This window comes from Coccinella septempunctata, chromosome X, assembly GCF_907165205.1.
Source record: "Coccinella septempunctata chromosome X, icCocSept1.1, whole genome shotgun sequence".
Classification (NCBI taxonomy): domain Eukaryota; kingdom Metazoa; phylum Arthropoda; class Insecta; order Coleoptera; family Coccinellidae; genus Coccinella; species Coccinella septempunctata.
In genome coordinates, this window is record NC_058198.1 from 14274226 (window position 1) to 14288417 (window position 14192).

The 14192-nt window shown below is 34.6% G+C and overlaps 1 protein-coding gene and 1 long non-coding RNA gene across 2 annotated transcripts; both read right to left on the bottom strand.

The window, feature by feature from the left end:
- Positions 1-172: 172 nt before the first annotated feature.
- On the bottom strand, positions 173-12004 carry LOC123322026. Its single transcript, XM_044909850.1, has 4 exons — positions 10584-12004; positions 10478-10525; positions 817-843; positions 173-693 (listed from the first exon to the last, which is right to left on the bottom strand). The coding sequence occupies exons 1-3, from the start codon at positions 11350-11352 to the stop codon at positions 830-832; spliced, it is 831 nt and encodes a 276-aa protein (XP_044765785.1). The 5' UTR covers positions 11353-12004; the 3' UTR covers positions 173-693; positions 817-829.
- LOC123322027 lies at positions 7381-8072 on the bottom strand. The gene is made up of 2 exons (XR_006539025.1): positions 7678-8072; positions 7381-7487 (listed from the first exon to the last, which is right to left on the bottom strand). It is a non-coding gene; the product is annotated as an uncharacterized LOC123322027 (long non-coding RNA).
- Positions 12005-14192: the final 2188 nt, after the last annotated feature.

Genomic DNA, 14192 nt, shown 5'->3' on the forward strand with positions numbered 1-14192 from the left:
ATATATATATATATATATATATATATATATATATATATATAGAATAATTTATGAGCAATTATTATAAATTCCGCATTGATTTAGATAAGAATGTTGACAATTTTTTTGTTTTAGCTTTAGCTTTATTTTTTCTATTGGGGAATATTTAAAAGAGGGTGGTTGAAGAGGGTAATTCAATTGCAATATTGTGATCTTGTCAATTAATCGAAGATTTATTGAACTGTAAAATTCCATTCGAAGTATTCGCAAAATCACATATCTTAATGAAGAATTTTTGAAATGAACAATAGTTTATAGTTAGTATTATGATATATAAGGAAAAGGGGTCACAGTGATAAATGAAGGAAATCGGAGAAATATCTTAATTATGGAAACATAGTATTGGAAATATAATGTGACTTGATAAATAAAAAGCAGGATAATAAATGAAGAAATAAGAAGGAAGGAAGATAGTAAAAAATGGATTTCTCACAACAAATGCATAGGTAAGTGAGAGAAGGTCAAGAAGGTTATAGGACTGATTATTGATAGATACATAGGCTAAAGCTAAAAAGGAGGAGGTTGGAAAAGAGTACTAATTAGAGATTTTGGCTGAAGAAGGGAAAAAGATATGTATATATATTTATATTCCAACCATCCACCTCTGTATCCTTAGAATAAGTTTTCAAGTGATTTATGTTGTTGTGGGTTCACCTGAAAGAATTGAATATATCATTTATTGCATTTCTTCACATTAATTGGCATTTCATTTATATATTAATAAGTGTCTATTTATTAGACAGTAATAATTAATACAGGATCAAAAATGAAACTTACATTATCCATTTTATTAAAACTGCGAATCTGTAAAGAGAAATAAATATATATAAATATTTATAGATAATGTTTTTTTGAAATTGATGTAAATTTGATTCAGGTCTCAGCTCGAAATTTTTTTATTAGATGTTTAATAATTTTTTCATAAATTAAATTTTTGAAGAGTAATATTTAATGTTTGGAAATTGTCGATTTCGTTCTTTTCGTGAAATATAACAACGATTTGAATGAAGCACAATTAAAAAATTAATATGGCTATCGTTCCATTCAATAAAAAAATGAAAATCTTCAAAACCCATCAAAGTAAATACGAAATATTTGTATATTTTCGAAAAATATGCTTTAACACATGCGAAGATATTTTCATTAAAAATTTATATCGAATAATTGCTTGAAAATATCAAATTAGTTACCTCTTTTATAGCTTTCTTTATGGCGTCGTTTGCAACCACGAAATGAAATGAAAATGGTCGATTTGCCCGTTGCCGTGTTAAATTTCGAATTCGCGTAGGGATATTGGACCATGGACGAATCATTGAACTTTATGGGAACTCGTAGATTTCATTGCGACCAATCAAATAATTATTAGTGTGAGCATGTCAATCAGAGACATGCTTCTATGATGTTGATCAGGTTGTCAAAATAGAAATTCATTATAATTTGAGAATAATTTATATTTGTATTCGTTTTCATATTTAATTTTAAAGAGAATTGAAAGTCTTAACTTGCAAGTACATTATTCGATCATATTCCATGTAAAGTGTCCAATAGCATGGTGGATTTATTTTTAGATGCGTAGGAAAAGGCGCATAGAGAATATTTCTATTCGTAAGGCCATGTTTACACTTAAGAGTATTAAGACCTATTCACAATGTTGAAGTGTAGGGTTTTAAATGAAAGTGTTCACCACATAACACTAATATGTGTTCACATTGCTAAACTTAGGGCGCTCGTTGTGAGCTTTGGTTTCGAAGCTGAACAATTATTTTTTATTCTTACCATATAAGTTTCAAATTCGCAGAAATCCCCTCAGTCATCAACCAAATTCCTATTTCATGTTTAAACATACGATATTTGACAGATTGCGCTTTGAATTTGTATTTTTTAGGGAATAATATCAATTTAATATACATTAATTAAATTCGTGTCATGTTACTGTTGTAAATGAATTATGATATACAACGTGTAGATCATTTTTTCGTGATCAAAGAATATTTTTCATTTATCTGTTTAATTTCTATTTCGATGTTCTTTATATTCGAAGCGTTGACTGAAGATGTAAGAAACAATAAATTAATTATAACCTATTATTTTTTTTTATTTATTGTTCTTGATCTTTGGAAGATTGAAATAAAGTTGGTATTATCCTGATAGAGAGAAAAACTTTATTGACCAGTCAGTCAAACGGCTATCGACCTAGGTCTTCCAGCCAGTTACATTTGCTTATATTAAACAATAATAGTATATTATATTAAAAAAGTTATCATAACGATTTCAAATATTCGAAAGCTGGTAGCAGAGGTAATTTAGCTTTAGTTTCTCCATGGTAATGATGTATCAATGGGTCCACAATATATCTGTTCGTATGATTTGAGATGAACTTTTTGCCAAGTTGGTTTATTCTATCCAGTATAGGTTCTATATTCGTTGTGTCATATAAGAGTTGGTTTGACGGATTATGCATTGGATTCTTAGGGTTTCTTAGTTTAGTTATTTTTCTTAGGCAAGTTCTTTCTGCTACTTCGATGTTTTTAAGTGTTGTTTTCGGGGTATTCAGGAATGTCGTAGAGCCATACTCCAATAAAGGCCTGCAGATCATCTTATAAATTGTGCTCGCTGTTTTGGTGCTGATTCCTGAGTTTTTGTAGGTAAGCGATCTAAAGTGTCCGGCTCTGGTGATGGCTGCTTTCTTTTGTGTTTTAATATGTGTTTTGAAGCTCAGTTTGCTATCTATTTGAATGCCAAGGTACTTGCACAGGTTTGTAGGTATGACCATGTGGTTTCCGAGTTGGATATTTTTGGAGTTTGCATTGATTTTATGGTTGAAAATTATTAATTTTGATTTATTTGGATTTGGCTGTATTCTCCAACGCCTCATCCATGCTACAGTGACGTCTGTGAGTTCTTGTAATTTATCCATGCATTTGTCAATTGTTTTATCATGAGTAATTAAAGCTGTATCATCGGCAAATTGTAATATGTAAGCTTGTTCGTTGATTCGATGTTCTCTTTGGTTGTTGTGATTGTACATGTCATGACAGTATAAATTGTATAGCAGTGGAGAGAGAGTTGAGCCTTGTGGGAGACCTTGTTGTGGTGTGAACTGCTCTGAAATTTCGTTTTTTACACGAACCTGAATAGTTCTCTCTACTAAAAATTGATTAACTATTTTCAGCAGATAGATTGGACAATGAAGGTGGAACAGTTTGTATATAAGTCCGACATGCCAGACACTATCGAAGGCTTTTTGTATGTCCATGAAAAGGGCTGCCGACTTTGTTCCCTTCTTCTTGTTACACTGTATGTTTGATGTTAGGATTAGTAAAGGGTGAGTGGTTGAATTTTTGGTTTTGAATCCAAACTGGTATGGTGGAACAGCTTCTCCTAGCTTAGTACGAATCCTCTCTGATAGAATTTTCTCAAACGTTTTTCCCAGTACAGATAGCAATGTGATGGGTCGATAATTCTCTAGCTTAGAGTGGTCCGTTTTAGCCTTTGGAATGGTAATTAGAATGCCTTTCTTCCATTCGTTGGGAAAGTAAGAGTTTTGGATGCAGAAGTTGTATATTTTTATTATTGTATTGTGAATACTAGGATCCAATTTCCTCAATATTCTCCTGGGCAAGTTATCGTAACCGGGGGCTGTGTTTTTTCCGTGGTTTAGAGCTTTATAATATTCTTCTTCTGTTATAGGTTCTATGTTAGCTTCTGTTTCTGTGCAAGGAAAGCTGTGTTGGTACCAGTACTCTACTGTTTTTTTGTGGTCTTCATCGAAATCTCTGTTAATAGTTTTCCTGTAGATATTTTGGAAGTGTTTTGCAAAGGCTTCAGTAATCTCTCTGTCGTTTGTCGCAGTTTTTCCGTTAGCTTGTATAGGGTTACTTAAGTTGTGGGTTGTGTATTTAGATAATTGCTTAATTGTTCTCCAGTATGTTCGTCCTTTCTGATCTTCAATTTCCTTACATGCTTGTAGGTATTTGTGGGATCTGTAGTTGTTGATTAGCTTTTGGATGTCTTTATTGAGATTGTTGAACTTTGTTTTCAGGTTTGAATCCTTATTGATACTGTACTCCCGATATAGTTGTTTTTTAACCCTGATTAGTTTAATAATGTATGGAGGAAGTGTTTGACTATAATACTTCTTCTTCAAAATTGGGGTTTGGTGTTTTATTATTCTTGCCAGTGTACTATGAAACAGTGTAATATATGCTGGTGTGACTTCTGCTTCTAGGTTTATTTCTTCCATTACTTGTTTGTTGACTTCCTCTGTGTTGCATTTTTCAAATATAAATTTGGTTTCTTGAGGGTATTTCAAGGGATTTTTTTTAGTATCTATTGTGAACTCAATCGCCAGATGATTCGAGCCTAAGTCAGGAGTGAGCTTAATTCTTAGGATGTTATGCTTAATATTTCTTGTGCACAATATCATGTCAGGTGTAGAGTCTGGGTTGTTTTGCATTAAGAATGTTGGAGGGGTCTCCAGTATGGTGAAGTCAGAGTTTCTGAGAAAGTTGTTTAGCTGTACCTTTCTTCGAGTATTTATATTGAAGTCTCCCAAAATGATGCAATGTTTGTACTGAGATGCTTTAATGAGCAGGTTCTCTTCGATCAGCCGACTAGAGTGGTGCATGTAAATCAAGAATATGTGAATTTTATCGTCTTTGAAGGGGATGGTGAAATGTAAAACATCGTTCCAAGCATTATTCAGATGTGGTGGGTTGCTTTTTCCTATTTGAACCATTTTTTCAGCCATTACTAGTGCTCCTCCCCGGATGTTTTGATTCAAAACACTTCCGTGTTTAAATATCGTTCTCCAATCTCTGTAGTGAAAGTTGCTGTTTTCTCTTGTCTTGGTTTCTACAAACATTGCACAGTTTATGTTGTTGTTTTCTATATAATGGCGTATCAACTCTTTTTTGTTATTGATACTGTTTATATTACAATAGACTGCCTTAATCATTGATAGCTTGATGGAGTTGTACCCCTTCTGAGGGTTCAGTGTCAATTGATCTGGGCTCTTTATTCATGTCGAACATAAGCACATAGAGACGGTTCCCTACGAAGGTTGGGATAGTATTTATTCTATATGTTTCCATGAATCGCTTCTGCAGTTTCTGAATGAGTGCTTGTCTATCGGAGTTCTTAGGTTTGTTAATTTTGTTTATATATGTTTCAATTATGTAATCGTGTATTGTGATGCTTTTGTGAATTCTACTCGTTTCGGTTTTGTCTTTGTCCATTTCTGAGCTTTTTTTGTTGATTGACCTTATTTTCACGTTAGGTATCCCATCTATAGGTTTTAGTGGTCGTTTGGGACATTTTGTTGACCATGCAACGTGGTCTGTTGAATTGCATGCATTACATTTTTGTGGTAAGTTCGTTTCGCATTGGTTGTCTCTATGATTCCCTCCACATTTGTTGCATTTAATTGGTTCCTTACAGTCCTCGGTTGTATGTGTGAACTGTGAGCATCTAGTGCAGGGTATGGGAATAGGGTCTGGTGGATAACTGGGTTTTACTACATAGTGCCTGCATTTGTAATAAATCCCTTCATTAATGAGTCTCTCGTAAGATGTAATATCTCCTGTTATCATTCTAATGAACAGTGAGGGCCGGTTTGTTTTTTTTGAGATGATCCTCTTGCAGTAACGATATTTTATTTGGTTTTTGGTCAATAACGTAGCAATTTCTTGTTCTTCAATTTCTATCTCTACATGTGAAATTACAGCAGAGTACGATTCAGAGGATCTTCTTATTGGATTATGTGTTGTATTTCCCATTGTTTCTGTAAAATTCGTTATGATTCCATCCTTTTTGAGGTGTTCCAGAGCTTTAATTAAATTGACTCTTGTATTGTCAGATTTGATTAGGAATCCTTGCCTTGTTGGTGTTATTATATCTGTGTTGTCGGGTAGTATTTTTATCCAAGCGTTCGCAATTTGTATTCTAGTTGTGTTGGGTAGTGTATTCATATGGAATAAATTTTTGAATGTTTTGTGCATTGTATTTGGTTTCGCAGATGTTTGATTGCCTCTTATATCATTGTCAGTGTTCATGTTTCGAGCTTGCCTGTTTTGCTTATTTGTTTTTTCTGTTTGTTGTGTATGTGGGAGATTCGTACGCACACATGTGCCATCTTCGGAATTCCCATCGGGTGTTTTTTCATAGTCTATGCGATAGATTGTCGCTGGTGTCGCCGATGCTGACTCAGGTGCAGATGGAGTTGTTTTTTTCTTAGGGCTACGCAATGTTGGAGAGTTAGGATTCCTGTTTTTTCTCCTTTTATGGCGTACCTTCTTCCATGTACCATTGTCGTCTATCTCCATTTCCGTGTAATCGCCGTCGCTTGTCGAATCCATGGTGACGACTGTTAATTGTTGGAGCACTTTACCAAGCACTTTGTATTTGTTTTATTGATAAAAATAAAAGATAATACAGTATCAATTCAATGATGATTACATTTTTTTATTAAAAAAATCAGATCTTTATCAGGTAACTTATGTGTAATATCAAAACACATATTAATTCAAATTTTTAGAAATATTCTATTAAAAAATAATGAGATGTGTGATTTATCGTTGACAACATTCCATTGAAGTGTAATAGGTATTTTGAGGTGGATGTTAATTCAGTCGAAGATTTCTTCTTTTTCCATCTGGATTGTCAGAATGGAGAAACTTTGATATGATATGAACTTTCCAATAAAAAGAACAAATTCGAGGATTTCTTCTTTTTCTATCTGTATTGTCAAAGTGGAGAAACTTTGATATGATATGAAGTTTCCAATAAAAAGGATTCTGTTCATCAATATAGGATCACACAGAGGAATCGAAGAGATTTGACCTGCAAAATCGTCTGTTTTTATGTTTTCATTCGAAATTATGAGAATTGATGTAAAACAAAGTATTTTGGAGACTGTAACTAATGTAATTGAGTCACCTTGGTTTGTAGTAGGTAAGATTTATTCTTGACAACATTCCATTGAAGTATAATAGATTCTCTAGGTGGATTTCAATTCGGTCGAGGAATCCATCTTTTTCTATCTGGATTGTCAGAGTGGAGAAACTTTGACATGATATGAAGTTTCCAATAAAAAGGATTGTGTTCATCAATATAGTATCTCACAGAGGAATCGAAGAGATTTGACCTGCAAAATCGTCTGTTTTTATGTTTTCATTCGAAATTATGAGAATTGATGTAAAACAAAGTATTTTGGAGACTGTAACTAATGTAATTGAGTCACCTTGGTTTGTAGTAGGTAAGATTTATTCTTGACAACATTCCATTGAAGTATAATAGATTTTCTAGGTGGATTTCAATTCGGTCGAGGAATCCATCTTTTTCTATCTGGATTGTCAGAGTGGAAAAACTTTGATATGATATGAAGTTTCCAATAAAAAGGATTGTGTTCATCAATATAGGATCCCACAGAGGAATCAAAGAGATTTGACCTGCAAAATGATCTGTTTTTATGTTTTCATTCGAAATTATGAGAATTAATGTTAATAATTAGTTATTAATCAAGAACTCGCATAAACGTTTTCCCTTGAGCGGAATCGGAGTGAAGTAAACTGATCGGACTAACGATAATTTATTATATTCGGGCGAATTTCATAGTGTGATTACTGTTATTTGAATTACCTTATCGCAATGGATGATCCGGCGAGTAAAACGTTGCGCCGCCTTCCAAAAACGGACGGACGGAACAAAACGTCGTACAGATAACCCCCCAAATGATCCGTGCCCCCGGGACCACCTTACGAACTTCAACCCGAAGCCTTTCAGTGTTCTGAGTTCGAGCTTCTATTTCCGGATCAACTAAGTTCAACGAGTGATTCAAAGTGAAATAACGTAAACGCTCTGTTTGTAAAGCATCGGACCACTTCCATCAATCGGTTATTATCGGTGTGCCAGGTTTCACAAAACGTTCAATAACCCCAATTAATGTGTCAGAGCAACGATCCGGTACAGGGGGACGAGAAATACCTTGCTTTTACCATGATCATCCCGTTCAACTCCGCCGATAACCCATTGTCTATTCATCAAACGGCCTCGATTGTATTTTCTCTCACCTAGTTTTGCTTCGTCTATTTCGACGATTTCTCAAACCCCTCCAATGGATTGGGAATTTCGAACTATACAGTCAGTCATTAGTTCACGGCAAAGAGAAAATCAATCGACCACAGTTTGTCTACTGCACTCAACCTTGAACATGGCATAGGATAAAAATTGATTTGATAAGAATATATCGACTAAATAACATATTTTCACCAAACTCAAATGCGATTTCCCAAAAAAAGTACTTTGAAAGACACTTACTGTCTCGCATTTCTGCTATCCTCTTCTTGGCACGCGGATCATTTTTCTGCATCTCAAGAGACATTTTGTCCAATCCGGTGAAACCGGCAACCACATCTTGGACATAAAATGTGACACGCAATTACTCCACGTTGAATTAAAAAATTGTGGGCACTATTTTCATCCAAGATCCTTTGGTTCAACTCGATATTCGTGGAGAAACACTCACTGCAGGTATTTCAACCGCAACATTGCACAATCACGTTGAGATCCATTGTAAATTTTTTCGGACACAGCACAGGACGAGCAATGGCGAGCGTCTACTTTGTTATGATCCTAGTGGTCATCTAGAAGAAGAATGGAGTAGCGGTACTAAATGTACGCACGAAATATATTCCTACGCCTGCGCCCAGTCGCTAATCCACCAATTGCAAAACGAATTCTCATTACAAATTTCCACTGCGCATAATCCATTACATTATTTGTTTGATGATTGGTGTTGATTCTCATTATACCAATAGACTAATAGAGTCGCAGTGCGATGCAACCCTCACTAAAAATAGCTGCAGGAATGTGTTTTGATTTGAACAGTATGAAATATATTATTCCAGATGAACCAGATTTCACAAAGCTTGATTGGAGAATACGCCATTCTTATCGATTATCCAATTATAGGCTTTCAAAATGGCATTTTTGTACGTTCTTGTATATCAATGATCTATATCTAGTATTGGGTAAGAGTTAGATTATAATTGTAATATTCGGTTTAAATATATTTAAACTCAATGCCATTACTCAATGGATTCTCATTTAGCCGTACCTACATGTTCCATGAAATTGAATACCTATAAAAGGTGTCAACGGAATATAGAAACATGCTCGGGTTTGAATATCCTTAGAGTTATCGATTTTTTTAATGTAAAATACATTTCGATGAGAATAATTCGACTGAGAAAAAATGTCAGAAGTACTTCCGGGAAGACCGGAAATGATAATTTTTTCATATTTTCATTGTGCACGTCATTACGAATCAACTGTCAATTTTTGACATATCAGGTCGATTATTTTGAATATTTCATTTTTATACCTAGATGGCTGAGAATGGATTCAATCGTTCAATTTTCAGTTCCTGAAATGAACTTTCAATGAAAAATATATGTTTTTTCAAATGCATGTATGCTGGAAACAAAGTACAATAAAAAAGTTTTTTCTTTCCGCTAAATTTTGTGGCGGCGTAGTTGTACCCATGGTAGAAGAATTCTTCATCTCTTCATGGTGGTACCAAGGGTGGCCAAACGATGGCATCACTGCGCACGACGGTTGCGATCACAGGGTAGCATGTACGTCTATTGCGGTGCAGCATACGCCAAACGAGGCGCCACCGGCGACGCACAACTCTATACCCTCGACGTAACCGGCGTTTATAGCAGGCACAAACTACGCTGCTTCGGCGATTGTCGTAGGTAGCTGCTAGGGTTCATTAACCTACCTGATGAGTCCGACCCTAGCAGTGGGACGAAACAATCACCCCAAGAGCACGCATTTCTTCAAATAGCGTGAACTCACCCCAGCACATACCGCCAAAATTTGATACAATTAGCGGAACTGAAAATTGAACGATTGGATCCATGTTCAGCCATCTAGGTATAAAAATGAAATGTTCAAAATAATTCACATGATATATCAAAAATTGACGAAAGACATATCGTTGTGTTCATAATGACGTGTAAAATGAAAATATGAAAAAATACCTATACCCAGTGTGCCATTTACAAATAAAAAATCTCTTTCATTTCCGGTCTTCCCGAAGTACTTCTGCCATTTTTTCTCAGTCGAATTATGCTCATCGGAACGTATTTCACATTAAAAAAATCGAACTCGATAACTCTAAGGATTTGCAAACGCGAGCATGTTTCCATATTCCGTTGACACCCTGTATTTATGTTAAGATAACAAAAGAACTTGTGCAGTAATCCGGTCTTCATAGATTTGAATTCATTCCGATAGTCCAATTATTAAATTATAGAAACATGATAAGTATAGGTTTAAAAAAACCCAAAAGGAATTTTTTGTGCTATGATGGCAATAAATTTTCTAAAATTGTCTGCGCGACATTTCAATTGAATATTTTGACTTTACTCACATTCTTGGAATGAAGTCGTTTGGGGCCGAATCACTGGAACATAATTTTCTGAAAATAATATTGATTTGTTATTATGTTATTATGTATTTATATTATAATCACTCACCGGTCTCATCAACTTCTTCCAAATCTATATCTGGAGCATTCGGATCGTCATCCCCTTGAGCCTTTTCCAGAAGTTGGGATATTTGCAGAATATCTTTCGTTGCTACGGGCTGTCGATAAATATTCAAATGAATATTTTTGTCATGGCCCATGAAATTTGATAAATCCTCAATTTCTCCATCCGTAAGATTAAGCGATATGCAACACGTAGCAACATGCTTCCTCAACAAAGTACCCCTTAATGTGGAGGGTAAATTTGCTTTGCACGCAATCGAAAATTTTCTCATTAGGTCGCATGCACTAGGCCATTTTTCTGCTCCACCCGGAAGTCCAAATAAATATGTATTTGATTCAGACACACCCGCTTCTTTCCTATCCTTCAAAATCATTTTTAAAGATTCCACCATTTCATTGTCAAGCAAAACTGGAACAGTTCTGTTGAGTTTCCCTCGCAATAATATTCTTGAATATTTATTCGCAATTTGTTTTGATTGTGGATTGAGCTTCTTGTATAAATCCAAATTACTTTTCTCGTCGATCTTCTCTAAAGAACTATAATGAACTAATTTAATTCTCTCTAGTTCTCCGGGCCTTCTTCTATTCAAAAGTTGTATAGATGTAAGAGTGGCTTCCAAGAGGTCCCTCCAAACCTTCTTATCAAATTTTCTTTTCCATTCGTTCAATGCATTATTCCTCTTACACGTCAGATATTTGTGTAAGATTTTAATGTCACTGAACGAAGGAAGAATTACTTTTTTCTTAATGCTCATTTCCGTCTATGACTCTGCAACTGTTTTATTTATAATCTTGCCAAATTTCAAATTATATAAATGCAGGAATTCTTCAGCATTTCGTTTGGCATCTGGATTTTTTTTTTCGATGCAGTGTGCTATCCATATATCTCCCAGTTCCTTGGTGAGCATGCCCAATGCAGATGCTGTCGCTGGAGTATCGAAGAGATCACTTTCTTCATTGAAATTCCCAAGTGTGTTGACGGCCTTCAAGAAACAGGTGAAATTAGCGGGGTCGTACAAATTGGAGATATCTCTGATATTTTCATTCATCTTCCTCAACTCCAAGAGCAAACGTCCAAGACGACGCAATTTAGCTCTTATCATCTTTCCGTGATGTTGGGAATGTCGGTATTTGTAGCTTTCCAAATTCCCAAACAGAATTATTAATTCGTCATATCGAACTATAGTCGTAATTTCATCGTCTCTCATTCGACATATAATTTTTTTCAACTGAGGCTCTGCCATTTCGTGGATATCACCCATTGTTAGGCGACTCAACATTTGAACTTTCTTATTATACTTCGAGCATCGTCCTGTACATCTTCTGTAGTGCTTGTGTAATGTTGATTTTGAATAAGTTTCTTTGCACTGCGGACATGCAGCAAAATCAGACACAGTTTTAGGTGCTTTATTTTGCCGGGGTCGTCTGCAAGGAATGAATTCGTCGTAGGTTGAGCATTTCATATTGTGCTCGAAGTTTCCTTTCGTCCTTATTTTCTTTATCATCTCGAGTCGTTCGCGTGCTGCTGCACTCAAGGGTAGATTCTTTTCTCTTTTGGTTTTGTTAATCAGAGAAAGTTTTTTCACCGTTTCGATATGACGAACTAATTTAGCTACTAACTTATTGCAATATTTACAGCTGTATTTTTTTGTCCCGGAATCACTGGCTTTCACCAATTTTGTTTTCGCATCCCTTATTGCTCCACCGACCACAGTTTCATTAACTGAAATATCCAACATTGAGGAATCATCTCTTTGAGTAGGAAGGGTTTCGGTTATTTCATGACTCAAGTCACTCGATAAGTCTGAAGTCTTATCCTCCTCATCTTCCTCTTTATCTATCGGGGGTTGATATTCTTCATCTTCGTCCGTATTGAATGGATCACTGTTATCAATCGATGAAGAATATTTAATCAGAGAAGACTGACCATCATGCGTAGATTCATTCGATAATGGCTGTTCCACATTTTCAGGGAACAAATTCTCGTACGAAATTTCGGAACCCTGCTCCCGATCAGCATTACCTATTGGATGTTCTGTAAAATTGATCGTTGCAGTTATTGATATGCAAAATTTATCGGGTTATTTGCTCAAATTTATAACACTAATGTTAAAACCTCTTTATTGTCATATGACCTAGCTTTCGGCGGATAATTCTACCTTCTTCAGGGTCCTAAAAAACGGCATTAACAATTTATATTGTTTCCTGGTTGAATTGATAAAAGATCACAATGAGAAGAAAAAGATTCGTAATGACAGGCCATCTGTCATTACAAGTCAATTGTCATTTTAAATTGTAGCGATTCGTTCATGTTTGACGTATGTCACTTTTCAGCAGACATTTTAATTGAATTTGAAAAAAAAATCTTATATTAACGACCTTTTGGAAAGAGACTTACATTCATGTATCCTCAATATTGTGACAGCCACCATTATTGTATTGACATTGAGCTAACTCACAAATTGTAGTGAGTTCATTTTGGTTGTGTGAAAATAATTTTTTACTTATTGTTACCGTTTTTTAGAACCCTGAAGAAGGCAGAAGTATCCGCCGTAAGCTAGGTCATATGACAATAAAGAGGTTTTAACATCATTCTTATAAATTTGACCAAATAACCCGATAACTTCCACGTTAGATATGCAAAATGTTTGAAAATTCAAAATCTTCGGCGACCTTTACGAAAAGCAAAAAAGTAATTTACATTAAAATTTTCACTTCACACTCAGCAACAAATCATGAAATCTTAATTACCCAAAAACTATGATGGAGTTTAAAAAGTATTTTTGGAACAAATTAGAAGAAATTGAGTACTAAATATTGAATAAACTTTCATAATTTTTTCCATTAAGTTTTCACTAACTCTACGCGAGAGATATCTCTTTCTTTGGGTTGCGAATATGGCTTCAAGATAAAATAATAAGAGTGAGTTAATAACAGTTTCGAAATAACTTTTCCTCAGTTCTTCCCAGACTCAAATATTCTTTTGAAAACAGAACAAGTTATTTGAATTCTATAGAAACATGAAATACAATTATTGTTGCGCACTCAGTAGAAAGTTATAAGGATTAAAGAAAATTGCAGTTTATTCTGCGATAATGGTTTTAAAGTCACGGACCAATATTTTATTATGAGCACTTCCTCGGTGACATTGATTTGAATAATTAATTCGCAATGAAAGAATCTGAATGGATTCAAATAAAAAGATTATAACACTTCAAAAGATTTTTCCCTGAATATAAAATCATATTGAAATATGATTAACAGAGGTATTTTTTTGAACTGTACTCGTATCTATGAATGAGTAAGTGAAAGGAGAAATGAATAAATGTTGGTTACAATAAAAACAATAATGACTAAAAAGTGGCAAAGCATAAAAAAGAAAACGATTCTGATGCAAAACATTTTTTTTACATACCGAGGGTGTTGGGATTTTCAGCTCTTCTCGTGGAAAATTGGCAATCAGATGATAATTGCTGAAGCATATCTTGGATAACGGCTATTTTGTCTGTTGACAAAAAAATAAAACAAATGAGTGGGCGAAAAATTAGGGTTACATTTTGTATGCTTCCGAATTCAAGATTCATAATCTACAAAA

Excerpts from the sequence above, each read along its gene's own strand:
- LOC123322026 (XM_044909850.1), bottom strand. The coding sequence starts at position 11,352 with ATGAGCATTAAGAAAAAAGTAATTCTTCCTTCGTTCAGTGACATTAAA. Across the intron at positions 10,526-10,583 it reads GGAAGAAGTTGATGAGACCG|AAAATTATGTTCCAGTGATT; the intron begins GTGAGTGATTAT and ends TATTATTTTCAG.